Source organism: Convolutriloba macropyga, chromosome 1, assembly GCF_964194025.1.
Source record: "Convolutriloba macropyga chromosome 1, txConMacr16.3, whole genome shotgun sequence".
Taxonomy (NCBI): domain Eukaryota; kingdom Metazoa; phylum Xenacoelomorpha; order Acoela; family Convolutidae; genus Convolutriloba; species Convolutriloba macropyga.
The window spans coordinates 30,301,137-30,328,082 of NC_134468.1; the positions used below are offsets into that span (position 1 = coordinate 30,301,137).

A 26,946-nucleotide genomic window follows, 5' to 3' on the forward strand; every position below is an offset into this window, starting at 1 on the left:
ATCAAAATATCCGTTGCCGTCTTTAAATTAAATTTGTTTTCTCTATTTTCAAGGGCAGTAATCTAATTCAAATTTCCTTCATTTTTTTCATTCATCCTAATTGTTGCAACTTCCAGTTTGTTCATGCTCGAGACAAGAAACTGTCTATTCACGTTGTAAACAAATTTCTTTTTCCTTTTTTTTCCGTGATAACGTTGTGATCTCCTAACTTCTTTTCTTATCTTAATTTTAAAATTTCATTTCATAGTTTTATTTGTGTTCCTCCAAATCAGTTGGAATTTAAAATTAGCAAATTGCTTTTCAAAAGCTATCTCAGAATCAAACTAGTCAGTCGCGTCGAGAATTTCCAATTTTGAAATTGAATTTCAAAATCAAACTTAATAAAGTTGCAATTGCACCGCAATTGCCCAATCTGACTAAGTGGTAATCAATCGTGGCACAATTGACAAACGATAGGCTTCAGCTATACAACAAACATCATGAAAAGTGAAATCAAATTTCAAACAGGACGTAATTTTAGCAAATATGTTACATTTTTGTTCGACACTTTTCTGAGCAGTACTTGAGTTGGACTATTACCTGCAGCAAAATTAGTGTCAAAACGTTGAGTCGCAAATTGATCTCTTGTTTAAAGAATTAATTTGAAGTGGCTTGTACAATGCTTACTAGGCAACAATGTAATTGAACAGAGCAATTTCATGCAGACATATTTGTTAGACTTCAACTCTTTGGTTTTACTTCAATGTTTCATGTTTTTGTCGGATAATAAATAGCCGTACATGAATCTGTTTTCTAAAGCAAATTGTGTGCAAATTTTCATGCAGTCCTGTAATTCCAACTAAAGCTTTAAAAAATTATGATATTTTCCGTCCTTGCTCCCAATAATTTCTTCGCCCCCAGTTACAGAGCACGCGTTCTTACATGGTGAATCATTATGTAAAAATATGACACGTGCTTCCTGGGGGAAGGGGTGTTGCAAATAATGAGCACTAACTAAGCACCAAGCTGGGGGGGGGCTAATACGGAAATAAGCCAAAATTATATCGATTTAGTTGTAATTAAATGTTGCAAATATTAAAAATGGATACGTTTGCTGTAAGTTTCAATATTTTGATTATCGACTTCGCTCTGACTCTCACGCGATTCGTCGTCTTATTTTCATCTTTTCCTAAGGTATCTCCACATTCGAGTATGTAAGTAGAGCTTGAATTACAATCACCTCAATCAGATGAATTTTAGACCTTGTGCTTACAAACTAGTATATCTTTATCAAATTTTCAAAAAATATATCACAGTTTAACTGTTTGAGAACCTCAAAGATGCAAAAGATTCACAAATTGAGAGAAAACACGTATTGAACTTTACGCTGCGAAAGTTCAAAGTTATGACATTTAGTAAAATTGCTTCAATTCTTTTCAATCTTGGTATGCAGTCAGGTTTCATTAGATAGCATACATTTTGAGCATTTTAAAGTTCAACGTTTTTGAGTTTATTTTGTTATTTTGAGACATTAAATAGTGTGGCGGTGGTGTTGTTTTCAGTGGTCGCAACAAAATTCTTTTGGTAGATGGTCGAACGCATTGCAAAAGGTTTTCGTGGTTTTAATAAGTCAGTGAGGACAAAGAGCGAAATACATAATGCGGTATGTCATGTTTTCTATTTGGTTTTAGTTTTAGTTTTAACTTTTCTCTCATTCGCTTTCTCTATCTCGCGGTATAAATATGAAACACGTCAACATATCGAAAGATTATTATTATGGCGAATAAGTTTCATGCTGTTTCTACATGGTAAAGGTATTTAAAATGCTGCTTATGATTTTCTATTGTGGCTCTACTATGCCATAGTATGGTAATGGCTATAGATTTAGCCACTGTGGTGGTGGTTTTGGTGGTGGTGGTGGTGGTTGTGTTAGCATAGTGAATAAATTTTTATCAGTGAATGTGTTTGCCCAGTATTTACTTTGTGTCATTTTGTCGTTATTTTTGTAAAGGAAATGGTTTCGGTAAAAATTTGCTGTGTAAACATTTGGGCTAGAATTACTATACATTTTAAGCTCTTTTACCACTAGAGAAAGATCGAACCATTGCAAGGTTTTAGCTCAAACTTTCAAAGCTCGATCTTTTATTTGAACTTGTTCAAAACTTTTGGCAAAACTTTTCCAATTTAATTTATTTTTGCACCCTTTAGAACTCGCCAATCTTTTACAGCCTTGGAGACTTTCAAAGTGGCTAATACTTATTTTATTTAAAAGCTAACACAATTAACTTGACTGTATGCTCTGTCGTGTATGTTTTCACGTGGACACAACAGCACACTGAAACGACAAGACCGTTTTAAATAAAACCCTATTTCACCGTTCTCTTTTTTGCCCGAACAATTGGGTTTCGAAGATATTGTGCTTTTAAACGCAGTGTAGTTATTTCACTGGGTTATTATTCATTCGTAGTACAGTGTCGTACATTCATTTACTACTATACATCTGTTAAATCACGCACATTTAACCCAAAATAAGTAATAGCGCAGCTCAAATCTTAAATTTATTTCACTAAATCTTTATCTGATCTTTTAAACAGAACTATATAGTTTGAACGTGGCCGGCTTTTGATTTTGAACTTATCTCTTTTCAATATAAAACTATCTAACTAATAACTAATTCTAAGCTCCTGTTTTGCTCGTTATAACTTTCTTACTTTCTTAATCAATCTATCTCACTATCGCCATTTTACTAAACTCACAAACCAGTGAACCCAACTTACAAGCAGGCTCAATTTTTATATTGGCATTAACTCGTTTGGCGTTTTCAAAATATTCTGTTTGAATTGTTGTTTCTCAAATTTTGACCCCTGAAACTTTTATCAAGTAGTTCAGCGCAGCTGTGCATAATTGTATTACTTTCAACTTTGTAGCGGCAACTTCTCAAACTTCTTCAAAAGTGGAAACTCATGTAAGTGTGATTAAAATATTATTTTTTCAGAACACAATCAATAGAAATTGGTTTGTGCGTAGAACAGGAGCAACAATTTTAGGCAAAATGTTCTATTGAAGGTTAAACAGCAACGGAAACTTTTCCTGGAAGACGAAGAACGAGCATTATTTGTTGCTTTCCCTCAAATGTGGGAAGTAATCATAGCTCAGTGAACTGAAACTCGGTACACCTTGATAAGCGTGCATGATCTTGACAACTCTTGACAACAGTCAACAGAGTACCTTCCTTGACAACAAAAGACCTCAAGTTACTTATAAACTCCACCACACAGCAAAAAAAAGAAACAGCCTAAGATTAAAACGAAAGCTTGGCATTTTGAAAGAATTTTAAATTCTTTTTCTTTCAAAATTTTGCACTTCCGCAACCATACAGATTTATTGAACACAATTTTCAACTCATTGCAAACCACAATTCGTAACAAATATTGAACAGTCTTTTTTTACAGATTTTGTGCTCTGCCTCTACTTGCGTCTAACATTTCAGCTAACTCTCTGCCATTAATTCTCTATTAAGCGCCCTGACCACACACATTGCACAGACAGCAATAGAAACACCCAAACAAGAGCACGCTCATGCACACTTCAACACAAAAACACAAACACAAACATGGAGACGAAAAAAAGCATAATTAAAGTTCTTTTTTCGGCAAAAGATTTTTACTCATGGTCCGTCTCCGTCAACGTTCACTTATATCGTTTTTTTATTTGCCAAATTAGATGTGAAGTTTTGGAGTTTTGGAGGCAATTGTATGGGTTATTTCAAAATTGACACTAAAAAATAAAACTTCAAAAACTTTTTATCGTTTTGATTTTTCACGAGAATAACGGATCTTAAATTTTTATATCTTGCAGATTTGTTGCCTGCGTTTTTAATAGTTACAGTCTGTTCTGATACCACTTATAACACATTAGGTAGTTGTGGATTTGAAGATATTTAAAACCGCAATTTTTAGCAACTATTACTTAATTTCTCTATTTTTCAGATTTCTAACAGTTTTTGCACTCTTCCTCTACTTGCATCTAACATGTAACGGACTATCATCTAGTAGTTTCAAAGAGAATTTGTGGTCAGTTAGGTTATTCCGCTTTTTCACTCTTCATAGTAATTTTAATGTAAAGGAAATTTTAATTATTTAATAAAAACTGTAAAAGAAAAGAAGTTTTTATCTTTCTGCAACACTCCTCGTTTTTAAAATGAAAACTTCACAATCAATAAATTGTTTAGCTTTTCAATATCAGAACCGCATTTAGTCTGGAAGAGATCAATTTGAAGTGAAATTTCAAAGTACAGAGAAGTGAAATTTAATTTTTTCTGTTTTTCAAAAAAATATATTAACCTTTGTATTAAGTTTTTTAACCTGACGATCCACAAATTCTCAAGCTCTTAGTTCATTTTGTATTGCATTATGATGGAGAAGTTTAGAACGACCGCTCTGACAACATAAGGAATACAAATAAAAAAGATAAGTTTGCCATCTTGACTCTTCAATACTGAATTTGGTTTATTTGATGTTCATTATTTGAAAACAATTTTTTATGTCTCCCTGGTTTTGACGGTACTGAAAATGATAGTTTTTAGGAAACGAAAAGAATCGCTAGCAAAAACAAATTAAAATTTAGAAAAGCATAAATTGTTCTGCTTTAAGTTTTGCATTTTTGCAAAGTTGGTTTTTGCTATTTTGATAGATCTAAATTGCCTCAGGTCTTCTAGTTTCCATGAAATGTGTTTTACACAGAGTAGAATTGAATCATACAATAGTTGTCTTCAAAAGAAGCAGAGAGAGACGGTAAAAAATTATATTAGACAAATTTTTTGGGAAAGAAAAATGAAATAATTATTTTTTCGAAATTTTGGGTCAAATAGTCAAAATGTTTTTCTTTCAGGCCTGCGACAGTACGGAATTACTCCAGATAATCATCAAAACGCCGTTTAATCTATCTAATTTTACTATAAATTGCTCCGTTTGTTTTGTCTATACTTTCAACGCAATGTTAACCCCCCCCCCCTCCTCCCCTAGCGATTTTTTTCCTTTTTGATTCTTCTTTCGAATTTTTAAAGCGTTTCCTTATTTTCAATTTTTTCATAAAAGTTTAATATAAACGATGGGTTTGGTATTTTCATTTTTAATCGGTGATTAGAATAAAGTTCATTTCATTTATAGACATGATGCAGTTGTTTAAATTTCGCCTGTAGCAAATAACAAGGGATGTAATTTTGTTCTTGTCGGAAGGTACACTACACAACAGCACGTGCTTACAAATGGAACGTTATAGCCAGCGGAAAATCATCTGTTGAAATCCTTGTTCCCAAATTTGAAACATAATTGTTTTAAAAATTTTAATTTTTTTAAGGTTTTCTGCACGTTGGTCGTTAATTTTTCTCAGCCTACATTTTTGAATATTTTTCAAGGATTCTTCCTAATCGTTTACAGCGCTTTTTTTATTCGCAACTTTCAGACTACTTCGGTTAAAAACATAAACTTATTACATGTAAGTTTGAGCAATATATTGAAGTCTGTTTTACAGGGCACATTCAGCTCTTTGAGCAAGAAAAGACTTGAAAAGCACTTTGAGAAGAGCATTAAGAATTTCAGATGAACATGAATACTTTTCAGCTTCTTTATATTGTTATTTGAAAGTTCTAATATCACTTCCGGGATGGTGGTAAAAAGTCAGCTACGTTTCTAAAAAGTGATTTTGATTAATCATTTTTGTCATTTTTTCTATTATAGTTACAAAACTTTGTCCATCGAGCACAGTTTATTATTATATTGTTATTTCATTTAATAGTCAGTAAACACCGTTCAATGAGGTAGATTTAGTTTCTTTAGTTGAAGAATTTCGTAGACGCCGGGCGCCTTTTGAGCTTTGGTAAGTCCGTTTGTCTTTTCATCTTTCGAATTCTGCAGATTTTCCTAAAAATTGTTTGCTAATAAGCTTACTGGTTCAGCTTTTATAAATCGAATTTTTTAACGAAAAAGTGATTTGAGGCCCTTACTGGCTACAAAATGACAAAATGGTGAGTTTTTGTTGGATTTTTTAGCCAGGAAGAGAAAATTTATTTGGCTCTTTCATAGGGTAGCGGATAAGAACTAAATTGCAGCAGTCAAAGTCCCCCAATTTTTCTCGTTTTTTTGGCAAGTTCGCCACCAAAGAAAATTTTTCGAGTCGTCACGGTCAGAAGTCACCACGGTTATGGAATCATATTTTCAAAGCACGTTTTCTGCAGTAAAAAAATCTTCCAGCAGTAAAACTCGAAAAACCCAAGTTTTGCGAGTTTGGCTCTCAAAAATAAGTCAGAGTCATTTCGTTGAAATAGGTGTTCACCTAACCACACGTGCAGCTGTTTTAAAAAACTGGCGTCATAAAAATTTAAATTTCTAAAATCAATTTTTTCCTGGAGACGTCAAGAAATGAGACATTTTTCAATGACCACAAGTCTAAGCTAGAATAGCAATTCTGGGTGGAATAAAAGATGTTTGGAATGGAAGCAAAACGACGGTATTGAAAGCCTTCCTATATTTCTAGTCTTAAGCAATTTTTTTGCAAACTGCTTTTAACCAATTTTCAATAATTTCTCAGAAAACCCAACGGTTGGTGACCGAATAAATTTGTTCATTGAAAACAAAATTCGAAAACTCATTTTTTGCAAATAAAAGGGTTCTAAGCATTGGTGAAGAAGACTCAAACTAGCATTGTCCAAAGACAATTTTGAAGTGAGATGCAATCAATTTCACGGATAAAAATTTATTAACGAATTATTTTGGTCTCGTTTAATAAATCAAAAGTTGGATGTTTTGATTCTTCAGAAATGGATTTTAACTGTTGCAGAGATGAGAATAGCAAAAACTTAAATTTCAACTTTTAAAAAGCTGTTGCGCTTGTTGTGTTTTCTGGCAAAAGGGATTTTTTTCCTATTATATTGATCTAGCTCTAGATTTTGTAAAGCTAAATTTTAAACAATTGTTTATCACCGCTAGCCGTATAAAAATGGAACAAATACAATTTTCGTACGTGGGAAGAAAATCTTTATTTTTTTATCCTAAGAAATTTGTCCAACCCTTTTGTCTAAGTAGCGCCAACTTTTAAGCAAACTTTAAAGCGTTCCCTTTTTTTCAGTTTTATCATAATTGTTTAATATAAACAATATGTTTGGTTTTTTCATTTTTCATCGGTGATTAGAATAAATTTCATTTCATTTATAGACATGATGCAGTTGTTTAAATTTCGCCGGTAGCAAATAACAATAGATGTAATTTTGTTCTTGTCGGAAGGTACACTACACAACAGCACGTGCTTACAAATGGAATGTTATAGCCAGCGGAAAATCATCCATTGAAATCCTTGTTCCCAAATTTGAAACATAATTGTTTTAAAAATTTTGCATTTTTTAAGGTTTTCTGCACGTTGGTCGTTAATTTTTCTGAGCCTATTTTTTTGAATATTTTTCAAGGATTCTTCCTAATCGTTTACAGCGCTTTTTTATTCGCAACTTTCAGACTACTTCGATCAAAAACATAAGCTTTCTACATGTAAGTTTGAGAAAAATATTGAAGTCTGATTTACAGGTCACATTCAGCTCTTTGAGCAGGAAAAGACTTGAAAAGCACTTTGAGAAGAGCATTAAGAAATTCAGAAGTACATGAATACTTTTCAGCTTCTTCATATTGTTATTTGAAAATTCTAATATCACTTCCGGGATGGTGGTAAAAATTCAGCTACGTTTCTAAAAAGTGATTTTGATTATTCATTTTTGTCATTTTTTCTATTATAGTTAAAAACTTTGTCCATCGAGCACAGTTTATTAATATATTGTTATTTCATTTAATAGTCAGTAAACGCCGTTCAATGGTGTAGATTTAGTTTCTTTAGTTGAAGTCTTTCGTAAACGCCGGGCGCCTTTTGAGCTTTGGTAAGTCCGTTTGTCTTTTCATCTTTCGAAGTCTGCAGATTTTCGTTAAAATTGTTTGCTAATAATCTTACTGGTTCAGCTTTTATAAATCGAAATTTTTAACGAAAAAGTGATATGAGGCCCTTACTGGCTACAAAATGGTGATTTTTTGTTGGATTTCTTAGCCAGGAAGAGAAAATTTATTTGGCTCTTTCATACGGTAGCGGATAAGAACTAAATTGCAGCAGTCAAAGTCCCTCAATTTTTCTCGTTTTTTTGGCAACTTTGCCACCAAACCAAATTTTTCAAGTCGTCACGGTCAGAAGTCGCCACGGTTATGGAATCATACTTTGAAAGCACGTTTTCTGCAGTAAAAAAATCTTCCAGCAGTAAAACACAAAAAACCCAAGTTTTGCGAGTTTGGCTCTCAAAGATATGTCAGAGTCATTTCGTTGAAATAGGTGTTCACCTAACCACACATGCAGTTGTTTTAAAAAACTGGCGTCATAAAAATTTAAATTTCTAAACTCAATTTTTTCCTGGAGTCGTTAAGGAATGAGACATTTTTCAATGACCACAACTCTAATCTAGAATAGCAATTCTGGGTGGAATAAAAGATGTTTGGAATGGAAGCAAAACGACGGTATTGAAAGTCTTCCTATATTTCTAGTCTTAAGCAATTTTTTTGCAAACTGCATTTAACCAATTTTCAATAATTTCTCAGAAAACCCAACGGTTGGTGACCGAATAAATTTGTTCATTGAAAACATAATTCGAAAACTCATTTTTTGCAAATAAAAGGGTTCAAAGCATTGGTAAAGAAGACTCAAACTAGCATTGTCCAAAGACAAATTTGAAGTGAGATGTAATCAATTTCACGGATAAAAATTTTATTAACGAATTATTCTGGTCTCGTTTAATAAATCAAAAGTTGGATGTTTTGATTCTTCAGAAATGGATTTTAACTGTTGCAGAGATGAGAATAGCAAAAACTTAAATTTCAACTTTTAAAAAGCTGTTGCGCTTGTTGTGTTTTCTGGCAAGAGGGATTTTTTTTCCTATTATATTGATCTGGCTCTGGATATTGTTAAGCTCAATTTTAAACAATTGTTTATCACCGCCTGCCGGATAAAAATGGAACAAATACAATTTTCGTACTTGGGAAGAAAATCTTTGTTTTTTTTTATCCTATGAAATTTGTCCAACCCTTCTGTCTAAGGAGCGCGAGGAACGCTCTCAGCTTGGCAATTATCACTATGTTTAATTTTTAACGCAATTTTTGAGTTAATATGTCTGAAAAGACTGGTTCGTGCAAGCTGACCAACCGTGCATCTCAAAATTTAGCTGTGTAAACTACAAACAGAAACACGGTTTTGTGTGGAATATCTAAAAACCTCATATGTTTTGACAACAGTCTAAATATTAAGCAGAATCAAAGAACAAAACAGCTCATATACAATAAGAACAAAACGGGGTGACAGATCACTGATACTAAAAAGCGCTCAGAAGTGCAACTAGTCGCCCTCAGGAGTTAGAGCTTTGATAGCATCAGTGTCATCATTATAATTATCTTTTAATAAATAACGCATGGTGAATTGTAATATGACATTTTTATCATGTGAGTGTTTTAGCCTACACTTATGTTTTTTTTAATTTACGTGATTCGTCCAGAAACTACAATAGCTATTGTTTAGGACACAGCTTTCAGTGACCCTTTCTGCTCTTTGTTAACGTTTTTGGGAGTCCTGAGGCATTATACTATACAGTAATGATCTTTTTGAAGCCTTTTGCTAGAACTGGTAGATTTGATTGTACATCGTATTTTTTTCAGTTTTGCTCTTTTTTTTTCACGAACAAAATAAAAAATAATTGGTTTAAAGGAGCGCATCATCAATTCAAAGATTTATTCTGAAAATTTATTACAGAACTCAAAAACACTGGTTCCTTGTGGTTGGTTAAATACGATTAAAAAAAACTTATTTAGCCTTAGATTTATTTCTAACGTTTGTTGATGAGATGGGTGGGAATATTATGAGCGAATGCGCAAAACGCTCCTCCAGGTAACAAGATGCAGAGGGAAAGCAGAATGTTCTTTTCAAAAAAAAAATCAATGGCATTCACGGTTTTGCTGAACTCCGACTGACATCTTTTAGTTTAAAAAATATTTTTTAGAAGAAAAAGTAGCTGCCAAAACCTGCTGCAAAATGAATGGAAAATTGGACTTTCATATCTTGGAATAAATTTTGAAGTTTTTCTTTCACATGCCTCTTAGAGTGAAGAGAACGCAAAGAATATGATGTGTGTTCCCTCATAGAAAATTAATGTTCAAACACATTCCCAGCCTCGTTGTTAGCTGATAAAAGTCGTAGTTTTACGTCTGTTCACAGCTATCATCTGCCTGTTTTAATTCCTCATTTTGGGTTTTTGCATAGTTCGGATCGGCTAGTTTCGCGTATAACAGATACAAATTTTTCTTTAAGAAATTGCCTGAGTTTTTTGTTGGCTTTCGAAAGTTCAGTCAAAGTTGCATCCCATATATGAAATATTCTAGCAAAATGTTTTTAAAATTGCATCTAATATATGTTTTTGCGTTTTAAACAGGGAAAAATATTCTATTCTTTCAAACGAACGCGGTTTAGCAGTTTTTGGTTTGGTGACAACGATTAAGACGAAGCTACTCACGCAAGTTTAGTTTTTGTGGTAAAGAGGGACTTAAGTGTTTTATGTTTTGCTTAAAACTTTTCCTGCTAAAGCCACAATACAATCTTTTGAACTAAAATTATTGATAAGGAGTGTGTGTGAGGAAAATTCTTGTCAATTTTATGCGGTTTGTATTAAAACAAAACAGTGCCATAGGTATTGCGAAACTTTTATTTTCTTTTCTTTTAGTAGAGCTGCTTTCTTAGCCAATTTATTTCCTGAATAATAACCCACTTTTCACTATTGCTCATATTTCTTATCACCCCCTTTTCAACGCCAGAGTTTTGAAAAGCGCGTGAAATATTTCCCCCTAAAACATGGCTGGCATGCGTGCGCGTACACACAGTGTGCTAAAACTACTAAAACCCAACTAAAACCTCGTGTAAAACAACACCGAACTAAAGTTGCCCAATTTGCTGTAGCCCTTATATAGTATATAGCTCTTCCTTTTAACTCAAGCAAGCGTGTGCTTTTAGCACTGTAATTGAAAAGTGTAAAAGTAAAATACTTTTATCCTGTTTCCTCAGAAATTTTCCTTAAAAGAACGAGCAATCCAAATAAAAGACCCAATTGCATTGTAGTTGCAAGTAAGAGCGTTTTAGCCTGGCAATTTTCCACTTTTTCCAAAACTGCCTTATCTCCAATTCTCAGTTTTATTTTATTTAATCCCCAAACCATTAATAAATCTATCCAAGCAAAAGAATTTTCTCGCTACCCCCTGTGCTTCGTTTTATTTTGTTTTATTATTTCAACATACCCAAAATTTTCGCTCCTGTTTCGCTTGCGAAAGTAGCGTGAACAACTTTACTCCCTATCTCACAAAATTGGGTTAACTATAATCGAAAAACTCTCCCTATAGAATATTTCTCAAAAATTTTGCGCTTGCTGTTCTTGGCCTCATAAAAAGAAGAAAGGTAAGCAGTTTGTTTTCTACGTGGGAAGGGATAGGATCGAATGAATCAGATCACCGGTAGAGTTTTCGCACTGAGTCATACTTTAAGCATGCCTTATTTTTGGGATAAATTGATTATTGTGGTTTTTAACTCAGTAAAATCATGGATTCAATACGACAAAATAAATTTGTAATCTTTCAAAACTAGGCAAGAGAATAAAAAATACTTCAGCATCTGTCCATATTGTGGAAATCAGTAGTCGTGTGAGAAATAAAACCTGATATCGAGTTCGAGTGAAACAATTTTTCCCAAAGAATCAGTGACCATTGCTACTTAATTTTCATACTATATAGCAAACTAGCTAAAAGTTAATTATAGCCGTCTCCAGCAAACTTATCAACCTTTTCCAGAGACAGACGTGTCTCCGCTTCAATTGATGACTCCGTGTTAAATATTGTCTAATAAAATGAGTGAAATGAGTCACTCAATCTCCAGCGCTTTTTTGTCAATCAAAATTTTGTCTTAATGACCAGTTTTCTTAGAGCCAAAGCTCTGCCTGATCAGTTTCGTTTGTTCTCCAGCTTAGTAGGTGTCATATTTTTGCACAATGATTTAGTATTCAAATGTCCCTTCTCTGTTTCTGAGGGTTACTTAACGAACTGGAAGAAAACAACCGTATAAGATCTATTTTGCTTTATTACCGAAGTTTGAATGTAAAATTAGGAAATCGAACTCTACTTGATGGCGTGTTCGGGTGTAGGATAATCGGCGATTATCGATTCCACTGCAATATAATGTAATTAACTGACTATAACAATCGACTTCGTAGAAAAAGAGCTGGAAAACTATCAAAAAATGAACAGACTTTTCAAATATTGATCATTTTCAAGATATAGTTTAACCCCAATTCCCCCAATCGTTTTTGCGTTTTTTGCAACCTGTAGTTTAAAATTATTTACCTTAAAACTATTGATAAGATTTTTAAACATTCATCATTATTTCCCTGTTACTTTTTTAAAAACTAAAATCATTGGCCGTGATGACACTGAGTAGAGTAAAAGAGGTGCAAAACATTGAAAACACTGCTACATTTTGCATGTACTTTTAACAACTCTTTTACATGTAACGGAGACTTTTAGGACACTTAATATCTTTATGACATCGAGTGGATTATGAAGTACCTCTTTAAAAAGTTTTAATTGCTACTCGCCTAATGTCCACAAAATTTCAATAAGGATTTTCATATAATGGCTATAAAGATCAAAGTAAAATATCTTGCAGCAAAGATCACTTTTCTTTCCCGGAAAACGATTGATTTGTGAAATTTGGAAAGAAAAATTAGCACTATGCTTCAAGCACTTTATTTAGAGATCAAATTTTTTACTATTAAAATATAGACCGTTTCAAAAGAGTTGCATATATATATGTACATATATATGTATATATATATATATATATATATATATATATATATATATATAACAGGTTAAAAAGATATAAAAGTTGGTAAATATATCTTGTCCGAGTGTTAACTCGCAGATATTAGGAAAATTAACAGAAGGATAAGTTCTGAATATCAATATTTAAATTATTATTATATGAATGAGTTCATACACCAAAGTGGCTGAAAATTTAGATTGAGAAGATCTTTCTATCGGCAAGGAGGTAAAAATTACACCAATTTTGTTAGCTTATTTTTGAGAAAAGAATTAGTGATTTTATTTAAAAGAGAGGGGATATGTAGTACATACTCACCTACATAAATATCTACTTATATATGTATGTATATATATATATATATATATATATATATATATATATTATATATATATATATATATATATATATATATATAAATTTATTTATATATATATATATATATATATATTAATATATATATATATATATATATATATATATATATATATAACAGGTTAAAAAGATATAAAAGTTGGTAAATATATCTTGTCCGAGTGTTAACTCGCAGAAACTAGGAAAATTAACAGAAGGAAAGTTCTGAATATCAATACTTGAATTATCATTATATGAATGAGTTCATACACCAAAGTGCTGAAAATTTAGAATGAGAAGATCTTTCTATCGGCAAGGAGGTAAAAATTACACCAATTTTGTTAGCTTATTTTTGAGAAAAGAATTAGTGATTTTATTTAAAAGAGAGGGGATATGTAGTACATTCTCAACTACATAAATATCTACTTATATATGTATATATATATATATATATATATATATATTTATATGTACTTATCTATATATATATATATATATATATATATATATATATAAATCTCTCTCTCTCTCTCTCTATATATATATATATATATATATATATATATATATTTATATATATATATATGTATATATATATATATATATATATATATATATATATATATTACATCGTGTCCTCTGGCACCTCTTTCTGTAAAAAAAATAATCACTAATCCTATTCTTGAATGTAAACCAACAAAATTCTTTTAATTTTTTTCGCCTTGTTGATGGAGACATGTTCTCATTCTAAACTTTCAGCACTTTTGTGAATGAACTCATCCCTACAATAATATTTTTTATATTGATGTTCAGAACTCTCCTTCTGTTAATTTTCCTAATTTCTGCGAGTTAACACTCGGAGAAGATATATTTACCGACTTTTATATCTGTACATAAATTTAAAAATTTGGTAACTTTCACGTTACTTCCCTTTATGATGACAGTAATATCTTTTACTACTCTGAAAGCACAGTCTAAGTGACCAAATAGTCGAAGTTTCTTTCTTTGTGATTTTCTTTTACTTGTTTTACCATTTTTGCACATATGGATTTTTTTTTCTACATTGCTTCCCTTTTTTTTCAATGGTGATAAAAATAATAAACCTCTTCTTTCATTTCCTAACTTTGACACATAGTGGCATTTAAGCTATACTCAATGCCAGGGCTGAAATTTTGCTGCAATCAAATGAAGGAAGCTATATTTATATATCGTAAACTTATTCAAATCATTGAGACCCACAAAACATTAGCATCTATAACTGGTCCCTTTTTACAAATTGATAAAGGTATGCATAAAAATAATGGTTATTACTACCTCGTTGGGCTACGCAGACCGTAAAAAGACGCTCATTTTTCATTCACATAGGGATATAGAAAAATTATAATTTGTTCACGTGGGGATAGCTCATATTATATATAAATATCGTTCTATAATGTCACATTATAGCATGTCAATTGTATTTGCGTGTGTTCTTATCTTTCCCTAATATACTAGCTATATAAATTTGAGTGATTAACTTAAAAAGAGATGAAAAGTACTTTGGATTTTTTTTGTTATGGTCCGCAAAAAAAGCAACGACTTTTTTGTTCAACATTTTTTGACAGCAGATGCGAGTTTTTAATCTACAATGCGTGACCGAGAATTGAAAATGTTTTTTGAGGCTCTCTGATGTGTTTTTTTCCTGTTTTTCAATCGAATACATTTTCGTGTATTGCTTACTGTTACGTACAATACAAGCATATAAGCAATTTTTCTTCAGCAAAAAAAAAATCTTTTTTTTGTTCATACCGATGTAAAAACACTGGTATAAAGGAAAAAGAGTGGTGACCTATATTTGTTTTTTATGCTGTGAAAAAAGAGAGGTACACAGTGGTAAAATAAAAATATTTTTATACTCAAGCCAAACTTATCTCACTTTTTACTTGTATTGATTTTTTTCAGTGCGTCTGTGAAAACACATTTACTCCTCTAATACCTCCAACTGAATATACTTCATTTGCGTTTAAATATTTCACTATAATATAACCATCTATTTATCTGTTCACCGCCATTGTATTTGTAGTACAGTCATCCTTTCATTCCCTTCTACACAAATTTCCCGGAATGAAGCCGAAAATGAACAGGTTAGAATGCAAATTTTCTTACTAATTAAGGAAAATAATCTTCAAAATATTGAAAAACTAGGCTAAATTTATAAATATGGAAACTAAATTTGTCTTCAAATTACATAGAACGATTTGACATCGCTTGCAAACGTTTCTGTAAAAATGAGACGAAACTGACGCATTATTTCAGAATTAACTTTGGAAGTGTTTTCTTGAATTCAATCTTCTTACATGTAAAAAAGAATCGTTACAAATGATTTTCTTGTTGTTTTGCTGTACTCTCCAAAGGTGATACAGCATTTTTAAAGTTATGGCATATCAAAATAACAGTATTCGTTTGCTAAATGTAATTATGACTTTAACAAGGTAACAAACATCTACCATTTTTGCATCTACGGTCATAAGAACGTAAAGTGCAGAAATTTTCTATTATTTTTGATAAAGAAATAGACTCAAGTTCATTGTTCAACCGAATAAAGCCAAAATTAGCCAGAGTCTCCTTCGTATTAGCCAGAATCTGCTTGTTTTAGCAGCCTTTATCATAGTTTTTTTTTAATTTCAGACTTTTCGTGTTTAGTGATTGCCGAGTATAATGAGAGCCAAGATAATGAATAGTTCCTCCATTTTTCTTGCAAGATTCTAGCAGGAATTGAATTTTTCCTGTTGACATCTTGATGGATTTTGAATGTATGAGAAAACACGTTGCTGATAAACATTGCCTACCGTATCGGCCCAACTTCCATCGGCCTAAAAACATTTAATGCTCAAACAATCAAACCAGCTGTCATAGAAAACTTAGAAATTGGAGACTACAGCGACACAAAGCGCCATGACTGACAAAACGTTATCTTAAAAGTTAAGATTGCTGCCTCGACTTCCTTCGTATCATGCTGACATTGCAAAGCAGTATCCACGTCTATCAGGAACCAATTTTTAGTTTTTTGAAAATTATTGTTATTTTTTAAGGTTTGAATGAGATTAGAATTGTTAGAGGCTATTTTTCCCACTATATAGATCAATACAAGAAAATGTGCTCTTTTTCGCATTGGAACTTTCTCTGCCAGGAGCAGACTTGTACGAGCCGTCTTGGTTCATTTGCTTTTTAATTGATTTGAATAGCGGCAGCTTTTGTGGGTTTCCATTTGAATTTTGGCTTTGAACTTTTGATTAATTTCTAGGAAGCAGAAAATAAAAATTTTAATTTGTTCAGAATAGTTGGTTAACGATACTTTTTTAGTAAGTGCTTGTGGTTGCTTACGCTCAAAAACAAAGAAAACTAGCTCATAACCAAAAAATTATCAAAAATTCAAAAATAAAAAACGTCTGTTTTTTTTCAATTTTGACCGATAATTCCCTTATAAGACAATTGAATTGGTGGTCAGTTTTGTGAACAACAAAACCCAAATTTATTTAACAAATTTCTGATGATTACAAAATTCAACAACCAAGCTTCAAATGATTTTTAGACGCTGGAACAACCTGAGTCTGAACAGAACACAATTTCATCAAAAATTGAAGCTTATCTGTGGGGAGACAAACTTGATACACTATTGTTATCGTACGAAATTTTAAAAAAAACTATTAAGTTGAGTTATTTTCTCCTTGAAAGCAATACAAAGTAGAAAAGTACATTAGAAAAACAACAAGAAGACGAGAAACATCGCAAACGAGGAAAAGCTTCATTTTATGAACACAGGATCAAAAAGATATTTGCTTTTACTTCAGAGCAATGTGTTTATGAGCAATTCTATTAAACGGCTTGAATAACACAGCCATGGAGCTTATGTCATGCAAAATGGAAAAAAAAACGAAAAGTTTATCGAGAAGTAACCAAGTTGAGGCCAAAAATTCATCCAATTCAATCAAAATTATTCTTCAAAAACAACATAAATCTGTTGAAATTAATGCTGAATAGGTCTAATTGAACAGGAAAAGGAGCATATTCAGACGAAGAGAACCACTCAATGTACCATAGCTCTTTAATGAAAAAAAACGCATCTTTAAAAGCTATGAAAGAAAATGGAACTGCTTTCAACGAACGATGAAAAAAGGCTAAAAAAATTTTAAAAAAACTATAGCTAACTTTTATTATTATGCCTATCTTGCAAATGACTATGTATTGCACCCATTTTACTTTTTGCAACTTTTGGTGTAGCTCTTTTCTTGGTTTTGTTCTGTATTGCAAACGCTGAAACGTACTGTGTCATATACAGACTTTTAACAGCCGACTTGTTTTAACTAATTTTAAAAGAGTTTGCGCATGTTTGAGTTTCATTAAAGAACTCTTTATTATTTTCAGGGAAGCAAAAAATATTAACTCTGCTTATAACAATTTTGCTTGTCATACGGAACACTACTAAAATCTTGTTCGGTTTTTTGGAGCAAAAAGCGACCTGTGAATTATTTTTTGGTTTGATTAAAATTTTGTTTTTTTGTCTTCTGTTTATTGGAATTATAAGATTAAAGTATTGTTGGGGAAATTAATAACTAGAAATTGTAATTTATTCTAGAAGACAGAATTTGACGATTTTCCTTGAAAATTATTATACATCGAGAAGTCTTGTAGGTGTATATGCATTAGTTTCATGTATAGTGCTGTAATTGGATTGTCGTTGACTAATGATTTGTGACCTTTTCTTAGTTCTAAAATAATATTTTTGAACTCATGTTTCAATTTTTATGTCACTTCTTTGTTTTTTTACGTTGTTCTTTAACGTTTGTGCTGCTAGTAGCCCACCTACACAACAGTTGGCATGTTATGGTCGGAATAGTGGGAACAGGTTCCATAAACATGCATTATCACAACTTAAAGCTGACTTTTCATAACAAACGCTTTTTGTCTGAAAATGTTTAGATTTTTTGATAACGTATAGCAAACGATGATTAAAAAGTGGTCCAAGCTGATAATTGTTCAGTAAATATTTCTGTTTTTGCGGTGCAACTAATCGGCTCGCAGATAACTGCTGGATTTTTTGTACTTTTTAAGATATCGCAATGGCTTTTCGTAGGTGAGCATTTAGAGCGTTTCTAATTGTTTCGAGGTATGTGTATTTCGTAAATTATACTAATTCAGTTTTTGGTTGCAATTCTCTGCTGCTCATTTTTGACGTGCTTGGCATTGTTTTAATTGTGAAAGAGTTCTTCTAAAATCCCCAATTTATTTTAGCGAAAAATTGCAGACTGGACTTTGTGGAGAATCTACTCCAACAAAACCAGGCCTGCAAAGCAACCACTCTTCAAGAATCGTGATCTCTTTTCGAAATATTGGGACAATCACCCCGCTAACTCTTGTTGATGGATTTGCATTAGTTTTTTGTGAAGTGCTGCGATTGTATTTTATATTTTTCGTCTGCAATTTTCGGGGACTAATGATCTGTCACCTTTACTTTAGTTCTGAAATAAATTTTATACACTCATGTTTCAATATGTTTTTGTCACAACTTTGTATTCTTGTGTTATCACAACTCCATAGTGATTTTCAATAAGTAACACCTTTTGTCGGAAAATTTAGAATTGTGCGATAACGTATACCAAACGGTGGTTAAACGTTGGTCAAATCTGATCATTTTTTTCAGTCAGAACCCATGTTTTGTCCAAAAAATTTGCTGGCAGATACCTGCTGGATATTTTGTTTTGTTTAAGATGGGGCAATGTTTGTTCGTAGGTGAGCATTTAGAGCGTTTCTAAATATTTCAAATTGTGTGTATTTCATAAATTGTCTGATTGCAGTTTTCAGTCGTCATTTTGCTGACGCGCTTGACAGTGTTTTAATTGTAAAAAATCGTCTCTAAGATCACCTTGACTTTAGTGCTGAAATCAAATTTAGAAAAGTTTTCCCGCCGATGGCTCGCTGAGGCAAATCAATGCTGACTTTCAATAAGTAACACTTTTGCCTGAAAAATTTTCAATTTTTGCGATAACGTATATCAAAGGGTTATTAAAAGTTGGTCAAATCTGGTAATTTTTTTCAGTCAGAATTGCTGTTACAGTGCAAAAAGTCTGCTCGTAGATACCTGCTGGAAATTTTGTTTTGGTCAAGACAGAGGACTGGTTTTTCTTAGGATAATGTTTAAAGCGTTTTCTATTTGTGTGTAGTTCGTGAATTGTGTTAGACGTTTATAGTTGTCGTTTTATTCTGCTCATTTTTGACGTGCTTGACAGTGTTTTAATTGTTAACAAATCCCTAAAGATCCCCAATTTATCTTAGTTACGGAAAACTTGCAAACTAGCCATTGGAGAGAACCTACCCCAGCAAAATGTGACCAACAAAGCAACCATTTTTTTTAAAATATGATGTTATCATTCTAAATCTTGTGACAATCACCCCACTAAACTCACTCTCTCTATCATATTCCTTTTCACATTGCTGTTTCCTGTCGCCCTTGTCTTATTTTTTTCCGGCCCGAAGTTCGAGAAACACGGGTGAAACGTTTATACTCAAACTTTTTGTGGCATTTTTGTATGTGCCTTTTCTTTCAAAGAACACATCGCGGTGTAACATAGTTATTCCTGTACATATTAAGCAGATCATTCAAGTTTGTAAATTGAAAAATAATGCAATCTTTGATTCACAGTGAGAGCGCAGTGCTGGCCAATAGGTCACTGAGGCAATTCTGCTGCCTGTATTGCATCGGCTAAATGAACTTTGTACGTTTTTAGACCGTTTTCAGCGCCAAGTTTTTCACCGCATAGCACGATCGGATTAAATTTCAGCCAATCAAATTTCAGCGTTTGCTTCGCTTTCCCGTTTTAGTTTCGCTGTTCACATTTTAAAATTTGTTTTCCTAATCTGTGAAATACGGCACGGCAATTTAAAAATGGCGATAGCCGAATTGGTCGACAGGGTGTTCAGCCGACAACCCAAATATAAGATAGTAAGCCGACACCCCACCGAACACCAATTGTAATGTCTGGACGCACTAGTGATATCTTGAACAATCCCTTTTCTCTATCAATCGGAATTAAGTCTCGGTTAACTTTTTCTTTTTCCTTGTCGGCTACAGCTACCATCGGCCAATATTCCTAGCACCTGAAAAAATATTTGGCTGACATTAATCTAGACAACATTAAAAACCCAACACCCCCACCCCTCGATTCCAATCAGAAACCGCTTCGAATTAAATTGTCTAACAAACCATGACGGTTTTTAATCGCAGACCCAATTTTGTTATTTTGGCCATTAAAATGTTGAAGAGCTTAAATTTTCATGCGCTTTAAAAACGCTCTTAATTGCTTCACAAAAATTAAAGCGAGGACAGGTCAAAAAGCGTTTTTTTTCATGAAAAAAACCAGCTTTGTTCATGCCAAAAATGTGATCAACGTTACACAAAAAACTTCTTTCATAAACCGACTGTTGTATTTTTAATGACTTTTGAAAAAAATGCAAAGCAAAAATTTTATTTACGAGTCCTGCTTTTATGAAAGTGTGTGCCTTTTGAAGCTTGAAAATTTACATTTGTTTTTAAGTACTTTGCTAAAAAAGATTTTTTTCTCATACTACAATTATAAAAGGCCGAATGCACAACTTATTTTGCGTTATTATTTCACATTCTTTATAAAGTTTTGTTATAGCTTAATTTCGTGAAAAAACGTGCTTAATTATAATAGTTGAAAAAAAACTTGTTCGCCGACTAGTTAATAGACATAGACAATCCTACACGTTTTGTGTTCAAGTTTTTGCTGCAAATTTATTAAACATTACTCTAATAACTTTTTCGTTAACACTCGTGAGCAAAAGACGGTTTTTGATCTAATATTTAAGCAATTTTTCATGAGACAAATCTAAGTGACTTGCTGTTTTTGTTTTTATTTACTCATTATTTAGTAAATTTACAATCGTGTTTGCGCACGTTTTGCTTCCGATAGAACGTAATTGTAATAGTAAAAAGTGTAAAAATTGCACCACTTTTTTGTGTGCTTACTGAGTAAATTCTGAAACCAAACATTATTATCTCTTGCTAGATTTACTCTCTTTAGCTTGAGGCTGGCGTTTGTTTAATCGTTCTATTTATTTCTTGCGTCCCACTTTCGAGGGTCGGTCGGTGATTCAGATTAAAAACAAAAAAACTTTTTCTTATTAGTTCCTTTGCAAACATTGAGTACACGGACGCGTACTTACAAGCACAGCAAGCGTTATATAGTTAAAAGTTCTAATTACTATCCCATATTTTTACGGCTTTTGCACTTAAATACTGCCATAATTTTAGTTATCAAGCTATGAGTGTTGTTACAAAGATAATTGCTTTCTAAAAGGACTGTATTCACTATAAAAAATACCAGAGCACAAAAAAGAGCGCTTTCCCTTAAAACGAGTATTTTGTGTATAACAAAACAGCATCTTATTTTCAATTAGCGGCAGAACTAAAAGTCCATTTAGTGAGCCCTCTTTTCGGTTCGAATTCGGTTTATAACTTGGTTATAAGTTATTTTATTAATCTAAAAGTCAATAATGTTGGCTGATTATTTGTTCAGGTTACATAAACTTTTCAACATTCTTACTCATTAATGTTTTATTTCCTTTTTGTGTGTACACTTTGGCTCTTTTTGTTGTGAAACCATTACGAAAATCGTGATTTGTTGATTAATAAGTTTCACTCATTGATTATAAGTTAGTTATTATAACTTTTTTACCCATTCCAACTCAACTGCCTCCAAAATTAGAGCAGTTCGTGAATTTTTGTGGGTCGAATTAATTTGGAATACAATTCATTAGACAATTTTGTTTTAGTTAATCCCCCATTTTGTGAGTCATAATTGTCATTTATTCTTGTTTTAATTTGGGTTTTACTTTTTTGGGTAGTTTTGCTTGCGGTGAACGCAATAAAGCATTGAAAGATTGTAGTTTATAGCATTAGGTTGCTGATTATACATATAGTTGGCTGGTATTGTTAATTCATAGTTTGTTTATACTTTTGATAAGAAATTCGAGGTACAAAAAGTATAAATATTTACCAGCTCCGCGGCTTTACTTTTACTTGTTAATCTTTTAATCCCCTCTTGCTATCTTTTTCACAATACTTTTACTTTTTACCTACTTTCGACCAACTGTCAACCAGTTTGTTGAGTTCTCACCCCAAATTTGAGTCACGCAAATTTTTAAACTGAAGTGTTTTTTCAAATTCGAATCATCATTATTCGAACAAAACTTATCTTGATTATCCGCTCACTGATTTCCTCAAATTTGGTAGATTTGCACCGATTTTTATCATATTTGTGCAAATTCTGAAAAATATAAACCAAGAGAAAAATTTATTAAAAATAAACTTGCTTCTAGATTTTTCTAACTTAAAAAAAACTTGACAGGCATGTTACCAACTGAAGAGAATTTAGAATTGTTCCGACCCGAATTCAAACTTCCTATAAAGTCTATTGTCATGCACAATAGCCGAGTGCTGAGCCCGAATAATAACTGCTCGTCCCCAGTTGAGCCCAAATCGGACGAAGAGGGTTTTTACAAGGGCATCTTTAACCTCAGCCCAAAATACATTGGCGATGATTATGTGTCGTTTGAAATAAGCGCCGATCAGGTTGGTGTAAAAGTACAAGTGTGCTGTGTGTTTGTTTTAACCAAATATTGCTCATAAAGTCAAATATTTAAGGAAAGCTTTTTACTGTGGGCTTAAGTTTTATTTTGATAATCTTGTATACCGATATACAATTCATCACATCAAGAAAGCTGTTTTTCGTCGCCATTTGTAAAACTATTACTTGAAAGAATCAAAATTTACTTTAGCAATTTTATTATGGTAAGTTTGGTCAATTGAAGTATGCGAAATTATGATCTATTTTTGGAATCAACATTCTGGACAACATTTTTTTAATGCAGATTTTTTTTCTAAAGTAAACGTATATATTTTACATGTAAGCGTTTTATATAATATTTTGGAGGCCGTTTTGATGTTTTTTTTTTCAATCAGAAGCTGAAATTTTTGTATTTGGATTATTAGGAACAATAATTGAGTTTTTCTTTATGTGAATATTGATTATGTTTAGATTAAGCAGATGTCGGGAGAGATGATAGACTGTAACACTTCGACTCAATGGCTCAAACAAGATCAAGATTCCTGTGAAAAGTCAGAGGGCTTTCTAACCGAACCCTCCAGCGTCAAGATCCACGACCCCAACACACTCGTCGCCCAAGTTTCAACAGAAGATCTTTGCACAGAAGACTTGCCACTCGATTTGAGTCCAAACCCTCAAGCCGACTCACCCCTGGAGACAAACGAAACAGATTTGAGCAGTGCTAATCGCTTTGACAACTCCGGAGCCGAGAAAGCGATTGTACAAATCACCAATTTGACGGGAAATAACGAGAAAGAGAATTTCGAAAGTGTGAAAAAAGATGAAAGTGGCGATAAAGATATGGATTGCTTCTCATTCAATTTCAGTATTAAAAAGAGTTTTTTCACACAGAACGGAAACGGAAGTGGCCCCCAACAACAGGAAGTGTTGTTAATGGATAAGATGATGAAACATTGTTTTGGATATATCATTCTATCTCGATCCGCCGACTCAAATAGCAACTCGCCACCCGAAGTTACATTCCACCCAAAACTTTCCCCGACTAAAATTGAAGACTCGAACCGACTTAGCCCAGCCGATTCTGTCATGAGCAATTTTACAGATATAGAACCCGAGTTAGAAAATAAAACCCTGGATCTACCGATGACCTCTGCAAACAATATTTCATCTACTAAGACTTCTTCAAGCGCCGGGCCCAGTCCCGCTTTCGGACAATCAACGAGGAATAAAAGGAAAAGAGTTATGCCCCAGCAAAGAGATACTGTTATTCAAGTGAACAAATCCGTTGTTAGCCCGACTTTTGATTTGAAAACCGAAGTGGAAACTGGAAACGGATATCTCGACGCATACAAAACAGTGAGTATATTTTGACTTATTCAGCTGAGCATTTTTTTAAACTGAGCAATTAACCAAAAGGCTAGTGAAGCGTTGTTTACTAATGATGACTTACTGATGTTGTTTGTTTATTTCTGCAGCGGGAAAGTGTTTGTAAGTTTCCTTATAGCATGATGGTCTATGCTCTTGATGATCTATGTTAGTTACTTGGGGACCTGTTTCTCTTAAACGCCCTTTTGCATGATCATAGGTTGAGATCTATATGGTAATTGGGACTTCTTAGCACCAGTGGGAATTCTTACTGGGAAAATTGGGGGGAGTCTGTAAAAATGTTGTGATCTGTTTAATTTTTTGTTAAAATTTCTACGCAATCCTATAAATAGAAGATAACTGTACCTGTTAACTGAAAAATTATCAACATTTACTATTCAAGAAATGCAGTGTTTTGAAATTATTTTAATTTTAGAGCTTTACCGAAGTTGAGCCAAATAAGCCTTCGGGATCCGGCATTGACAATTTGGCGATGGATCTCTCAGCCAGTATCAACAACAACCACCACCCCGACCAGCAAATTGACCAACAACGGGACAAAGGTCAAAGTAACGATGACAACAATGCTCCTCTTGGTTAGCAACTGTTTTAGCACGTTTTGATAAAAAAAGAACCCAATTTAGTTTCACAAAAATTTGTTTTTGGCCTTTTGGTTTCTAAAGAGAAAATGTACACAAAAACATGCACTGTATGTAAGGTATCTACGAATTGTGTCGAATATAATAATGATTCTCATTGTTTTAGACCTGACCCAAAAAGTGTCCCCGGTGCAGAAAGTGTCAGAACCCTCGCCAGTCAGTAGACCTTCACCAGTTGTGCCCCTTGCCCCCTCGTCATCCGCCATGCCCCCAGTCTCCATGATCACGTCCACACAGAACCAAAACCAAAACCCATTTGCAGCTTTCCATCACCAACAACAGGTTGCCACACTTGCGGCTGCCGCTGCTGGACTTTTGCCCCAATTTGCGGGCGCAGCAGCTTTGTCAAATCATCGAAATGCGGCAGCAGCAGCTGCTGCAGGGTACTTGGGAACTGCCAGTCAGGTACCAGGAGCTGACAATGCTTTTGCATCCCTCATCAACGCCTCCACTTCGCCCATGTCCCAACTTTTCAACGCAGCAGCATCTCCTAACTTTGAAAGCTACCTAGACAAATACGCCCCAGCTGCCAAGAAAATGGCGTTTGGATCTAAGATGATCAAAGATGAAGTCAACTTGCTCTCTCAAATGAGTGGACAAACACCAGATCGAAACCCCCTGGGCAACTTGTCATCTGGAATCAGCACTGGAACCAAACAAGGCAAATCAATGGGAGCCTCACCATCGTCAGGAAACAAGGAACTGATTGCTTGTGGAGTTTGTGGCAAAAGATTCAAAACGTATGCTTACATTAAAGATCACATGCGTTTACATACCGGTGAAAAACCATTCCAATGCACGTATTGCCCTGCAAGCTTCCCAAACAAAAGTCATCTCAACTATCACATCAAGTCCAAACACCATCCTGGCCTGAATTCCACCGGATCTCTCGAATCCCTGTCTGGGATCTCAATGGGGACTTCCAGTTTCGAGTTCCCAAGCGGTGATTCCCCTATTTTGAAGTGTGAATTGTGCTTAAGGCAGTTCAACAGCAAAAGTGCACTTACGTTGCACATGAAACGATGCGGGCAGCGAACAGAATCGGTAATCATGGGAGCAAACACTCGCAATACTTCACCCTCGACTTCCCCTCAAATGCCCTTCTTCAACGACTGTGCCTCAGTCATGCCTCAAGCGGCACCTGGCGGTTCCATCAATGACGTCAATTCCTCACTATCCATTCCTCACGACCTGTCCAATGAATCCAGTATCGGAAACCCAAATTCCCCGACATCAATGTCGAACCTCTACGCCATAAACCAATCAATCGAAGCTACAATTCAGTCTGTAACCGGTGGACTGCGATAAGACGAATCAAAGTGGCAATGACTAATTTTGAAACTGATTTTATACCTACTTTTGCTCAGGCATCGAAACCTTTTAATTTTTTGACTTTAGCTATAAAATAGAACCATTTATATATTCAGCTATAGTTTTGATGCAGTTTTAAAGTTGCAGTAGTTTTGGAGGCTAATTTATTCAATACGGCGTCTAGTCCTTGAAGATTTTGTGATGATACTTATTATTATAACGGTGCGAAGATTTGAATGATGACTGACGATTAAGTTTTAAGCTAATTTCGACTGCTTTTTATTTAATCTTGTATAATTTTATTTAACAGGTGCTCCAAACTTGATTGCTAAAAGTGCCTCATCATTTCTTTATTGTGTGCCTTTTATATCAATCTTATTTGATTCACTTTTTTCCCAAATTTTGAATTCAATTCAATAGTACATCATATTTTCTAATGAGATATACAGTCAAGCGAATCATATCCAAGTAACGTCGAATAGAGAATACTAACCAAGCAGCATCCGGGTGAGTCTAAACTGAAACCGAGAGTCTTGGCAATGTGGGAACGCACATAATACTCACACTATTGAAAGCAAAATTTTTCTCGGGCGCACTCCTAGAAAAAAAATGAGCAAAAAAGCATGTACAGGCAAACTATTTATCAAGTAGATATGGAAATTATAGCTTTAATTAAAAATTTTAAAACCAGTTTGGCCACTCAAAACACATCACAAATTTTCACG

At 33.5% G+C, this 26,946-nt stretch overlaps 1 protein-coding gene across 6 annotated transcripts; it reads left to right on the forward strand.

Moving 5' to 3' along the window:
* Positions 1–1,769: 1,769 nt before the first annotated feature.
* Positions 1,770–26,643, forward strand: LOC142337743 (uncharacterized). 6 transcript variants are annotated; one of them, XM_075387237.1, is made up of 4 exons: positions 1,770–1,793; positions 23,358–24,242; positions 24,688–24,847; positions 25,017–26,643. In XM_075387237.1, the coding sequence occupies exons 1-4, from the start codon at positions 1,785–1,787 to the stop codon at positions 26,216–26,218; spliced, it is 2,256 nt and encodes a 751-aa protein (XP_075243352.1). In that variant the 5' UTR covers positions 1,770–1,784; the 3' UTR covers positions 26,219–26,643. The 6 variants fall into 6 exon arrangements, with proteins under 6 accessions (XP_075243352.1, XP_075243378.1, XP_075243385.1 ...); XM_075387263.1 differs by lacking the exon at positions 1,770–1,793 and adding an exon at positions 1,970–2,944; XM_075387270.1 differs by lacking the exon at positions 1,770–1,793 and adding an exon at positions 10,957–11,490.
* The last annotated feature ends 303 nt before the right edge of the window (positions 26,644–26,946 follow it).

What these genes read in the sequence shown, in the direction of transcription:
- LOC142337743 (XM_075387228.1), top strand. Translation starts at nt 22,670, where the DNA reads ATGTTACCAACTGAAGAGAATTTAGAATTGTTCCGACCCGAATTCAAA. An exon ending in ATCTCGACGCATACAAAACA is followed by an intron (nt 24,243 to 24,687) that starts GTGAGTATATTT and finishes TTTTAATTTTAG; the next exon opens with AGCTTTACCGAAGTTGAGCC. An exon ending in TGACAACAATGCTCCTCTTG is followed by an intron (nt 24,848 to 25,016) that starts GTTAGCAACTGT and finishes TCATTGTTTTAG; the next exon opens with ACCTGACCCAAAAAGTGTCC.